Source organism: Orbilia oligospora (genome assembly GCF_000225545.1).
Source record: "Orbilia oligospora ATCC 24927 unplaced genomic scaffold scaffold00210, whole genome shotgun sequence".
NCBI lineage: Eukaryota > Fungi > Ascomycota > Orbiliomycetes > Orbiliales > Orbiliaceae > Orbilia > Orbilia oligospora.
The window spans coordinates 1,081,428-1,094,382 of NW_011645767.1; the positions used below are offsets into that span (position 1 = coordinate 1,081,428).

The following is a 12,955-nucleotide window of genomic DNA, read 5'->3' on the forward strand; positions in this document are numbered from 1 at the left end:
CAGGCCACCTACATGCAGATCGAGCAGTTCAAGGGTGTCTTCGAAGAAGCTTCGAGCAAGCCAACCTGGCCAGCTGGCTTGTGTAACACCAGCTGCAAACACCACGATCAACCAAACAAAAAAATTTCATGTTAATTAACCATCCATCTCAACATACACATACACCCTTTTTCCACTCTGGTTTTTTTTTCTTCTTTTCTTTTTGCCTGCAGATGCAATACGCAAGGTCGACGCGGCCGATGTCAGCGGACTCAAGTGAGCAACATGACTCGACTCGAGGTCCTGTTGATAATTCGAAAGTCTCATATAATCAACAGCGCCATTATCTCACATCCGTAGACCGTCTCGGTCGATACGCGCCTGCATAAACCCGGGTTATTTCCAATGGATCGTGCATGTATCGTATGATATTTTTCCCTCTGAAATTTCGATCCTTCTAAGGCAGCTTCGTTTTTTGTGTTTGCTTCACGCCAATTTTCTCTCTTAGTTTAAGTGTCGAGCTAGGATCGATATATTACATATGCGCATCTCGCGATGGCGGATTGCCGGAATCTTAGGCACGATCACTATAAACGACTACTACAATTTCTTTCTATTGACCTTTAGGAAGCCAATATCCTGATAAATATCTCGTAACATTTTCTTGGTATAATGAAGCGGGCGACTACCCTGTCATGATAGGATTCTAACAAGGAATCCTAGCGGGAATTCAGTTCTGCATCAAACATTCATACAGTCTTCACCACAGGTATACGTCGCCTCGAATCCAGGCGCTCAAGGCGCAAGTACACGTAAGATATAACTCAGGCTCCAGCATGCACTGACGTGCTGGCAAATATCTAGAAATGACTTCTTCAGTTTGTGAATCTATCAAGGCCCAGACCTAGATCCAGAAGCCATCGATCAAACTTCTAGACTTTTTATAGAACTTTTATAGGCTAGTTGTGTGCACGTATGCAAATATCTTGTGAAGGATATATGATGCGCTTCTTTCGAATCTTCAACTGAAAAATTTTCAAATCGACGCATACACACCACGTTCATCCGCTAGACGGTAAAACCGAAGGTTCTAGACTTCGGCATTAATATATTGAAAGAAAGTGTGTGAAACATTTCTAATCGCGCGAGATACATATTTATGCGCTTGAGCATATGGTGAATGTAGTACGGACCGGCTGCAGCTTGTGATTTCGTTCGTCGCTTCATCATCCAGATAAGGTTCCGCCCACCCAGGATTTATCGATCTTTACATTATATCCAGTGCAAATGTACTTTTCAAACTGAAACATAATTTCTAAATATCACAAAAAAGATCTAACTTATAAATCCAATTTTCAATAGAATGTCGAAAGATAATTTTAACCCCAAAATTACATCACCGCCAAAACGGCAGATGCAATGGATCCTTCCTTGGCATTTCGGTTTATGGTGCTGGAACAAACACCAGGCCTGGACCATCCATCTTCATACCTGTCTCCCACCACCACGGCTCCGGCGCCGAACCCCTGTCCTGTCCCTTCGTCATCCATTCAATGGCTCGACAGACTATCATGCAGCGCCTATATCGCTCAAATCGGCTCCAATGGAGGTAGGCATATGCTATAACCTCGGGGATTCCATGGCGCATAACTTTCAACGCAGGTTGGGTTGTTGTGGAGTTCCTGCGAGTGTGGTAGGTTCGATCGGGCAGCCAAGGTCCGGCACATGCCATGTTGGAGAAGGCTTTTGAGGGTTCTTTTTATTCTCTACTTTCTAAGCTAAGCTTGTGCGAGAATATGATAAGATCGTGAAATATGCTTAATGAGGTGGACTTGGGGCCGAAGTAGATTTTATTGTTCTATAGGAAATCTTCAACTTCTCGGATAAACAGATAAAGAAATTCAGGGTGTCTGCCAACGAACTTCAGACGTGTTTAGTCATCAGCGGAAGATCCCGTGCGCCACCGGCCTTAGCTATGGTGGTCTACGACCAATGGCATCTTTTGGTAGTACGAAAACTGCAAGTATCAACTTCTCGGCGTCCACGGAATATACACATGTATGAATACTGATTTGTATATATTTAAGTGATTAGGCTATATTTCAATTTGAAATTTCAATTTACAGGCTTTGGGGAGTGCATACATACAATTCCATGCATGTGGGAATGTTTGCATATCACTCAGGAACCAACTTTCTTAATGATGCTAGTATGCAGAAAGAGGAAATAATAACAAGCTTAAGGTGTGATCTATTAAGATTTGGGGGGACCAACCTAATCTTTTGATTCGGCGAACTTAACAAGCTGATTCGATCTGCTGCTTTTGTATACAATCGCACAAATATGCTGATAGGTACCGAAGACACAGGTGACTTGTTTGATAAACTTATAGCAGTTTTACAAAAGAATCAAGCCGCTCTAGGTCAAGATGTGTGACTGACTAGACCTCAAAATATTCGATTCACCCTTCAAACAATTATAGTTACTATCTATGAATGTTTCCCCAAGCCTGGAAATTTGCCTTGGTTAGTATCACAAAAAAAACATATATATTATGAAAGAAGAAAAAGGTCAGCAAAAGAAATACCATATCTCCCGTAAACATTCTTCCCGTATGACGTGATGTATATCTAGCACATATTCAACTTCCGGATAGTAACTTTCAGCTAGCTCGGACGAACCGTGGGTCTTCCATTTGAGACGAAATGTCGCTATCGGTTCGCAATCGAATTGATCGCGATATCGGCATTTGCGATGGGAGGCTTTTCCGATTTGCGCAAGTCGACATCGGATTCACGGTTATTCGGAGTCACTTTCATCCTGAGTGACTTAAGGGTTGAAGCGTTTAAGATAATCAACCTCGTTAACCACCAACTATTGAGCCTCTCGGATTTCTGAGGGACTTTCCACCTAAGTATATGTGAGTTCAGCTGCTTCAAATAGCGGGATCGATATCTATCAAGAAAAAAGTGGGCGCGGATGCTCACATGATATTTGAAATTTTTAATGGAACCCCCCAAGCCCGCGGTAAATCGACAGAACATAGTGTCGATTTGGGTTCAGGTGTGATTCTAGTCCAAAAGATCCGCGGAGGAAGCTCTTCTTGAAAGTCACTAAAATCGACATAAACTGTTTCTATGTAAGAAAGTAGTTGAGTTGGGTTATGATACAATGTGTCAAGTTCGAGAGGTACTTCGTCGTCACTTTCTGTATGGATCTGGAGTTCTCGATATAGTATTGGAGTAACTACATCGTTCAGCCGCTTTGAAGAGCGGGCTATAGCGCATAATAAGGAGCGGGAGCAAGAATCAGGATTCTGTGCATCTACGGCCTAAATACAAGCCCCGTTCTACAATTAGTTCTGATATTCTATTGAAGTAATGATGTCTACTGAATATATATAAACACAAGCTTACAAGCAAACAAAATTTACTGAGAATTTCGGTTGGAAGAGTGTTGATATTAGACATGCTCAGGGCTGAAATCTAGTTGTTCCTGGGTTCTACCAGTGGTAGGGCGGCAGGGTAGGTCGATGATATACGCTACTATCCCGGCATTTGCGGGCGACTAGTCCGGGGGGGTTCTAATCCCTTGCTTGTCCCGGAGAGAAATCGGGCTCGTGCCTCTTGAAATTATCTTTCCTCGAGACGCCCACAAGCTGAGACCCTGAGGCGGAGACGATAATATCGGATGACTCCAAAGTACGTATTTCCTAGGAGCAAGTTGTCTCGAGGCTAGCAATTATCCCGTGGTTCGGTTCCTGCATGCATGCACATGTATGTACCTCGTTCCGCACATGCGTTCCAGCCCTACTCTTTCCTTGCGCCTGGTCTCGAGGCTAGCGTTCCAGCCTCTACAACGTGTCTACCGCCCTAAACCTAACCGACTGACCAATTGACTAGCTAATGCGTCGGATTCTTTTCCATCCACGTCAGTTCAGCGCACCACGGGTAAAGCGGCCGTCTCTCGACCAGAGAAATCTGCGCAGATGCATTTGGTCCCATCAATGACGCGAAGAACCTCCACAGGATAAGTGTTGACTTGGCACGTTCCTCGTCATAGCCACGAAACATGAGAAACTTGGTGTCGTTGTCGGCATCAGAAGAAGGCGTGTGGTAAGTATAATCTGCGATTTGGGGGCCACCGCAAGGCATCGTTGAAGTCTTGAAGTGAGTATACAAGAGTATGTAAGTGTTCTGAGTTTTACTTTCGATCAGGATGTTGTTTTTGAATGCAAATTAATGGGATGGGTCGTTCATGATTGATTGATTGTTTGATTGATTGAAATAATTAATAGGAGTGGGTCCGCCCGACCCGCACGCGTACGACTCCGGGTCGCAAGCGTATGAGTACCAGACTAACTACCCGGTGTCTGTTTAGGTCAAAAGAATGCCAAAAGTTTTTGATGACAACACACAGTAATTTCTGTTGACTTCTTAGCTTTCCTTGAAGAAACTCTCTTAATTCTGAAATTTAGAAAGACTATAGTTTGTTCATACGATAGGGATATGCACATTTGGAGCATAGATGAGAACCACAAGTCGTGTTTATAATTGAACAATTGCACGACCACTAATTATAACGAAGGCGCTCCTATACAGGAAGTTCTTTAACTTCTTCAAGTGCCACAAGAGTCCCGTCATGATATCATCTCCCGTAGGCTCATCCCCCCCGGTCCTGAATCCAAGGTTACGGCTCAAGCCATCATTAACAGCGCTAGAAATGATAATGCAGGTCATAACGCCCTCATCATCTAGCATCTTAAGGCTGGTCATCGGATTGTGATTTCTGGTACTCGGCGAAAAAGGTCTGGCCCGTGTTGGCAACAACCTCCAAAAGCTGAGCGTAGGAGGTTGACATCCCCGTCTGGATCTTATTGAGCCACGGCCACGTATCGACGAGGATGGTGAGGGTGCCGAGGAAGATACCCCAGAATGACTGCGAGGCTGCGATTAGCACGTTTACGGGATTAGTCACGAGACTTGGATGCTTACCATGTCGAACGTCTTGCCGGTCGCCGGCGTCACGGGCTCATCGTCGCTGATAACCGGCAGGCCCGGAATGGCCACGGGCGTTGGCGCGGTCGTAGCATCGTTGAACTTGCCTGTCTCGCTTAAAGCTTTGACGTTGGTGTAAATGTAGTTGGAGAGGTGTCCTACGCCGTTCTTGAAGGCTGTGATGAAGGCGTTGAGGTACTTCTTGAGGGCTGCACTGCCCTTGTTTTTGACAGTGTCAATAAGACGCCGTAGTACCTTGTACACCAGGCTGAAGATGCCCGTGAGTTTGGTTCCACAGCGGTAACAGTCGCCAAGGTTGATTGTAGGGTCGCTCTCAAGGCCGTGCCCGTTCAGCCATTCTATTCTTTTATCGTAGGGTAAATTGGCAAAGTCGGCTGGCGGGGCCTCAACCGGAAAGGTAGGTTTGGGGGTCGGATCTGGCATGATGGGTCTAAAATAGCTAAAGATTGGTTTATGTTAAAGAAGTACGAGCCTTTAGCTAGATAATCAGACACTTGAAGGTGTGAACGCTCAATTGAATATATATATCTAACAGCGGGGTATGTTGCAAATGCATAACCTGAGCTCAAGCGTGCAGGTCTATTTGGTGGCGTATTGGTTACCTCTTATATACATGCAGGACGAGGCTTTCCAGAGTCGATTCACTGCGGGGACCGTTTAACGGCCGCTGCATTAGACGTGCACGTGCACCACATTGAGTAGCGCCATCTTATTAATTTCAATTCTAGGCGCCATCTGTGGGGGCTCTGGAACAATTAAGGCTGGCATAGCTTTGTTAGGATATCAGTAGTCATTTCACTAGTTTTTTTGTAATATGTGAATATAATAATATTTAACGTCAATATACTTGGATCGATTATGGTGCTGTGTATTCTCTGCTAATTTAATTGCGCCTTGGTTGTCTTTATATAAGTATATAGAGGATCTTGCAGTTGTCTGGCCTATGCGCAATATCGATAATATATAGATATCCTTCATGATCAGAAGCAGGTTGTCTGCTCCCACTGCACTGCTTCGTTTTTGTATTTCGAATGCTTGCTGCTGCGCCTGGCGCCATAGGTGTACTATTAGCTATGCTATGCTAGTCTGCAGTCCTTGTCGGCAGAGAAGTACTAGCTGCTTCTACCGTGGCGGCTGCTACAGTGGCTCCGTCGCAATGACTCCAATCATCCCCTGCATGTCGTGCCACTCCACAGTAAACTACGGTAGTGAGATAGCCGCCGGCTGTTTGCAACCTCGTCTGTCTATAGAAAACTCTCGCCAGACCCGGATCATCTTTGCTGTACAGTTCTTTATTCGCTAGCACTGGAAACTCTTGGACATCTACGGCTGCCGCCTGCCCGCCACATCTCCATACGGGTGGGTTCTGATTATAATAGCCGTGGGGGTAATGCGTCGCACTGTTTGTGCAAGTATTACCACCAATGCGTTCGACACAATCATAAGCCTGCCACAGAGCGTTTACAATATCACCCCTGCTCCAAGTGTAGTCTTCATAGAGAATTTAAATTGTTAGCGGTACTAGTACTTCAACATGGATAGCTATAGCGGGTACAAAATACCTTGGAGGTTGCATATGACATTTGCTGCTGGAAGATTTGACATGATGGTTTCATCATCAACAACGGCGGTAGCCAGAGGCTCAGACGGAGCAGTAGTAATAGTATTAATAGGAATGGGCAAAATTGCTTGTTGAGCTCTCACAATAGTGAGTGAGGAGAGGAAAGAATAGAGTAGATGCCACAAGAACATTTTGGTAGATTTAAATAGAGCCTCGTTCGTAATTGGAGATTGGATGGTATGAACTTGGATCGCAGTATATATAGCGGAAGGACTAGTTATCTAAGCCATCGATATCTATTCAGCCGTAGCTGAATCTTCTATCAGGATCAATGTTTGTCTCGATGCAGTGGTGTAGTCTTCGGCGACCACAAACTTACGGAATCAATCACCAAACTATACCCTTGTAGAGAGTCATCTGCAATGTGCATCGCAAACAGGAGCGCAAACAGGAATGAGAGACAAACACCCCTTGTAGCTTTGGGCCAATAGATGCATCGATGGCCGAATCTTCGGGTTTGAGGCTTGATTTGTCGCTTTCGGACTCCTGTTTGCGACGTGGCCGCGGTCGGAGCTAGCTAAAATGCTCCACAATTGTACTCTTCGACTGGCCGTTATATTATAATATTACTTATATATTTCATGTGCCGTAGTGCAATTGACATGATACTAACATCGTCTACACTTATGGATATGATATCAGACAGGTAAGAGTCTCGCTCCCTCCACTTCAAGACAAAAGGATCTCATCATGTTACCACGACAGACTTTGAGAGTATGCTCAAAATCTCCAGTACTGGTACTAGTACTGGTATCTCTCCAGGAAGTCGCCTTGGCTTCGAGTCAATCTACTGTTAATGCGCGATCATCTTTTAATTTACAATTTTATAATTATATAAAACTGAATATAAAACCAAAATACAATACAAAATATGGATAAAAATGAATTAACTATAAATTACATTAAGATTAGTCTAGAACTAGGATAATTAAGTAAATATGTATATATAAATGGGTATGTATATATGTGCATCGGGCATCCAGTTCGCATCTGATATAACCCCTAGAGTTATAACTCATATTCCATTCTATATATCATACCTACCTAAGTAAGTACTTGTCTCCAAGTTTCATTTTTTGTCACCGATATTATATATATATACCGCAACAGAAACTGCCTCGTTTGGGGAAAAAGCAGATTGCCGTACTCTCGGTCTGAAGCTATTGGCGGGTCAGGTTCAATTTTTGAATTCGCCATTACAAAATTGAGAAAATTGGCCCTAATAACCTATAATACTGGTGATAGTGGACCACTATGGAGCCGATGTTATGGCCGACTATTACTACTACTACTACTACTATAGTCTGGTCATCAGATGTGCCCTTTGATATTCCTAGCACCTTAGCTATCCGCCCCGTAACCATCTATTTGTAAATCCCAGAATAAACATGAGCTTAACATGCTGCTGCCATGACACCTCACTTAGAATCTCATCATAGTTACCAGTGCGTATATTTAAACAGTAACAGTTGGAGTTACCGAGTCCGAGACTACCTACCTACGTAGTTAGTTGAAAGTGAAACATAAACAATGATCGTCTATATAAAAAAACATTTAATATTTCATAAATCATTCACGTCTGTCACACACGCTCACCTGACTGCCTACATAGGAGGTATATAAACGTCTCCCTCCCCGCTCTCTTAGATAAAACCTTTCTTCACTCTCCTTCTTCTCTACATCCTCCACCTTCTTCACCCATCTACTTCCTTCTTCACCCGCCTCGCACTCCCCTCCCATCAACCCACCACCACCACCACCACCCACACATCAGAGCAGCCATGGCGTGCCTCCGCGAGAGGTTTCGAAGATTTGTTCGTGCCGAGGCCGAACAAATCTTCCGGGCACAAGGTGCCCAAGGAGAAGAAGGACGAAGAAGAAGACGAGGAAGGCACGACGCGGCCTCCGACTCTGACTCGTCCTCGTCGGACCCCTCATCCTCTCATGGGGATGAAGGTGAGGTACGTGTCACCCTTTTCTTCCTGTTATCTCCTTTATAGAATATACCCTTATCTTTCGATGACATCACTGCGCGTGCTAATACGAAAATTTATTCTTGTGTTAAAAATAGTCCGACGAGGAGTGTTATTGTCGGGGCCGTTGTCGGTGCCAGAGAGAACGCTCTCTGGAGCGTGAAATCCTCCGCGAAGTATCGCGGGAGGTTCGACGGCTCACTCGTGAGCATCGAACCCGTCGTGCCGCTGATGCGGCCGACGATAGGGGGAGCCGTGCCACTAATGCCGGCGGAGTACGAGGAAGAGGAGGAAGACGAGGACTCCGCCGTGCCACTAACGCCGGCGTGGAGGGTTGTGGTGATGGCCGACGCCAGCCACACGCAGTGCCGTTCCCGCCTGGGGAAGCCACGGTTCGTCTGAACATGGAGTTCAGATACCGCGGCAGGACCCGGGGGACGGTACCTGTGAGCCAACCGATGGCTACACTCCGATACCTACCGGTGCAAAGAGGGGATGGACGCTCCATGGAGTGGTTGTACCACCATGGAGGTTATTATAACTTCGTCCATGAGAACCACGACCCCGAGTTGGTCCGTGGGGATCGGCGGTTGACACGGAGAATTGTATTCTCCGCTGGCACCCGCCCCCCTGTCACCGGTGTGGAAGTGCCCTTCCCCGGGGGGGTTTGGAGGGTCGAGAGGTTCATCTTTGATGGGCCTCAAGGCCAAGGGGGTGGTTATAGGGGGTTTGAGACCCTCTACTTCTTGGATGAGCGTTGAGGGGAGGAGGGGGGTGGTTTTGTGTTTTCCTTGTTGTATTTTTGGGGGAGGGCCATTCGTTTTCCTTTGTTCTCTTACCTTTGGTCTTGCTTTTAGTTTTTTGTTTTTTGTTCTTGCTTTTCTGCTTCTGTTTTTGTTTTTTGTTTTGCTGTTGCTTTCGTTTTTTTCCCCCATTCTACTTCATGTATTCTTTTCAGTTTTCATGTATGTAATTTTTGGTTTTCATGTATCCTTTTTAGTCTTCATGTACATAGTTTTCGTTTTTCAGTTTGGTTTTTTTAGTTTTTACCTTTAATTTTTGATTTTTGATTTGAAGATGTCTTTGATTCTGTTAAGGAGTCTGGGGTAACAATAGGAGGCATTTACATCGTCAAAAAGTCGTTCAGATTGTCGATATCGTGAAGCTAAATCGTGGTGTAGTAACTAACACTCGATCAGTTTCACCAGCAATGCATCAATGATTCGACTCTTGAATTTCCTCGGGTTTCTGAACCGTGCACGTGTGCCCAGGAGACTTATCTACTATCCATTTTACCGTATTCTGGCGTCTGGGCCTCGAGATTAATCATTTTAATGAACAAATAGGATCTAACTATTCGTCTCCTCAAATATTACTTATTAATAGTCAAAACCGACCAACCTGTAAGCATCGTACCCCCGTACCCCGCACATCGTACATCGTATATAAAACTCCCTTTTTTTGGTTCATATAAATATTAAATAGGACCACTATACATACCGTACAGCCGTTAAACAGAAACGATGGACTATTTGATAGTAAACATACAAGTGAGATAAATTAGAAAAAAAGAAGAAAAGCAAAGTTAACAGATGAGAAAAAAAAAGTAAAGACATTCAGTATTCATCCCGTCATATTACAATAGATTTTGTTTGAGCTCGCTCGACCCTACCTTTTTTGATTTTTTGGTTCTTTCCAGGGATGAAATAACAAACGAATGTAAGTGTTTCTTCAGCCAGAACCGTCCCCCCCCTTTTTTTTTTGTTATCGTAGAAAGAACATTGCAAGTAGAAAATATATGCAATTTGACGTTGTCCTTTCTATCTCCTCCTTGGCCGTCATATTCCGCTCTTGATGATAATACTCCACCTAAAATAACAGGCATAAAATAAAAGGACTAATAAAACTAAAGGAGAAGATAAACTCCTTTATTTTAGAACCAAAAGAGAAGAAGAAGAAGAAGAAGAAGGAGAAGAAGAAATATTCCATGCCATCAATGCATCTCATACTCCACCGAATCCCTGCCCCTCGCCTCCTCTTTCCCCAAATTCTGCCTTCTCCCCTTATAATACCACCACATACTAACCCACGTCATCCAAAAGCCTACCCAGCTATAAATCTGCATCTTGAAATAACTCAATAGCGCAGTCGTACTAGCAGCCCTAGGTCCGTTTGCCACAATTGCTGTCAACGGACTGGTCAATCGTATCATCCCCAACATGAAGATAAAACACAATAATCCCAATAATCCCGATAGCCACAACATAAACCAAAAGTAACCGGCATCCAGGAAGTAGCATGTTCGATAAACTTCATGCCAGGATCCTGTGATTATTGATAATGGAACGATGAACATTAGGGAGAATGTATTGATGTACCAGAGCAATCTCCAGAATGCACGCTGGTGGTCTTCGTAACTTGGGTTGTTGTTACTGCCGGGGGATGTGGGTCCCGTGTTTAGATTTTCGAGCATGATGTTATAGGCTTGTAGGAGGGTGAAGGGGTGGAGAGCTGTAAAGAAGCTGGAGAAAAGACCGGCGATGAAGCCTTCTGGTGCGAATCGGACGTGACGGAGGGAGGTCATGAAGAGGCCGAAGGTTATGGAGAGGGCGGAGGACATGGTTGTGACTGGGAGTGTTTGTGATTGGAGGTGGGTGGCGAAGAAGAGGGCGAATGGGATGGTGAGGATTCGTGACATTTGGTATACAGGAAATTGGCCATATCTATGAAGACTTTCTGTCAGTATTTATGATCTTGTAATGATCCTGAAATCATATACAATGGACCCGCCAGCCGGCCAAGATTGGTTATGACATACGCAAAAGCAAAATTCGAGATTAAGATCTTCAACGAGAAGACAGCTGAAGCAAATATAAACTTCCTCCCGGTCTTCCATTCGAATTCCAAAACACTACCGCGAGCTCCCCAACCCCACCCTTGGGTCTTCTGGTATACCGGTGGGTCGGGAGGGGCTACGACAAAGTTGAATTGGATCAAGTTGAACGCTGGCGTGATCAGTCTGGTCAAGTATGCCCAGAATACCAGCATAACCTGGGCTGTTATCAGCTGCGCCGCAGTAACGAACATGGGGTAGTTGAATCTGCCGAAAGCTCCGATGGTTAGCGCTCAGCCCCATTCCATATCCTCTATATTGTTATCCAAAGGGAAACTCTATTTCGACGTACTTGTAGACACCGGCTAAACAAATTGTTAAAAGAAAATCCAGATATTAGCGAATTGAAATCCGACTTGACCCATTGTTCAATTGGGAAAGAGGGAGAAGAAGTAGAAATCTACATACTCCAAAGTAAGACATGTTCTTGGAACACCATTCCGCCACCAAGTCCGAAGTAGAAAAATATTATTAATCCTACAAAGACTTTCTGGCCCCGTGGTGTATCCCAGATCTGCCAGACCCGGCCTGCTTGCCGTTTCGACGATGAGCCCCCAAGCGAGCCATTGGATGTCGATAGTGGGAGAAGAGAGTTTGAAGGTTTGTGAGTTGGAGAATCGGCGTCATCCCATGGCGGAGACTTTGATCGCGAGCTCGACCCGTTGCGGGAGTGGTGAGGCATCTCGAGGAGAAGAAGAGAGAGGTCGGGAGAGGGAGAGGAAGAGAGAGTAGGAGAAAGTGGTGGCCACCGTTCGGACCGTCTGGAGAAAGGCTAACTCCCCAGGTGGCTAGGTAACGAGGTAACTAGCAGCTTTTCCAGCGCGACGTGGTCGTTTGGAGGGTGCCTTGGCGATTGTGTTGTTCCTTTTTTACTTCTGGGCGGCCGTTCAAGTTCACTGCTGCATCGTGAAGTCGGAATTAAAACGTTATCGAATATAAAATATAAGGATAAAATCGATGGAAGAGGAAGAAAAGAAAGATGAAAAAAGTGGAAAGATGAAAGATGAAAGATGGGAAAGGAGTGGAGGTACAAACTACCGTTAACCCACTGGGTTAGTAACTTAACTAAAACGTCCATCGAATCCGAAGCTGACCGGGCCAGACTTTTTTTATCCCATGGGATTTCAGCCTCTGAAAACCGGTCAGGGGCCCGAGAGGTCGTCTAAGCCCTTGGCTTGCGCACTCCTAACCTTAAAACTACATCCCGGATCCCGGCTCGGTCGGGACATTTGGCGTGGACACCTTCCGGACTGAGATGTCATGAGAATTAACTAGCGTGGGCATCGTATGGATACGTAGCGTGGTTTCATGCATGCCAGATCGAAACAGTTGATTATATTACCTGTAGTCTAAAGTTAGATCACGTTACATTTCTAGACGGTTTACTCAGTGACAGATTTAATGTTTCTTAATTATATATTATATTTTGTAATGAACATATGACCAGTTGGATGTTTAGCTAGTTAAAACT

The 12,955-nt window shown here is 44.8% G+C and overlaps 4 protein-coding genes across 4 annotated transcripts; 1 reads left to right on the forward strand and 3 right to left on the reverse strand.

Annotated features, from left to right (window-relative positions):
• Window positions 1-4,740: 4,740 nt before the first annotated feature.
• AOL_s00210g305 (uncharacterized protein) lies at window positions 4,741-5,420 on the reverse strand (the record flags this gene model as incomplete). The annotated part of the gene is made up of 2 exons (XM_011129106.1): window positions 4,741-4,917; window positions 4,974-5,420. 2 exons carry the CDS (start codon window positions 5,418-5,420, stop codon window positions 4,741-4,743), a joined length of 624 nt encoding a protein of 207 aa, XP_011127408.1.
• Window positions 5,421-6,078: 658 nt separating this feature from the next.
• Window positions 6,079-6,749, reverse strand: AOL_s00210g306 (uncharacterized protein; the record flags this gene model as incomplete). Its single annotated transcript, XM_011129107.1, has 2 exons — window positions 6,079-6,488; window positions 6,560-6,749. The coding sequence occupies 2 exons, from the start codon at window positions 6,747-6,749 to the stop codon at window positions 6,079-6,081; spliced, it is 600 nt and encodes a 199-aa protein (XP_011127409.1).
• Window positions 6,750-8,399: 1,650 nt separating this feature from the next.
• AOL_s00210g307 (uncharacterized protein) lies at window positions 8,400-9,352 on the forward strand (the record flags this gene model as incomplete). Its single annotated transcript, XM_011129108.1, has 2 exons — window positions 8,400-8,579; window positions 8,690-9,352. The coding sequence occupies 2 exons, from the start codon at window positions 8,400-8,402 to the stop codon at window positions 9,350-9,352; spliced, it is 843 nt and encodes a 280-aa protein (XP_011127410.1).
• A 1,232-nt stretch (window positions 9,353-10,584) lies between these two features.
• On the reverse strand, window positions 10,585-12,166 carry AOL_s00210g308 (uncharacterized protein; the record flags this gene model as incomplete). Its single annotated transcript, XM_011129109.1, has 4 exons — window positions 10,585-11,314; window positions 11,410-11,691; window positions 11,777-11,789; window positions 11,893-12,166. 4 exons carry the CDS (start codon window positions 12,164-12,166, stop codon window positions 10,585-10,587), a joined length of 1,299 nt encoding a protein of 432 aa, XP_011127411.1.
• Between the last annotated feature and the right edge of the window lie 789 nt (window positions 12,167-12,955).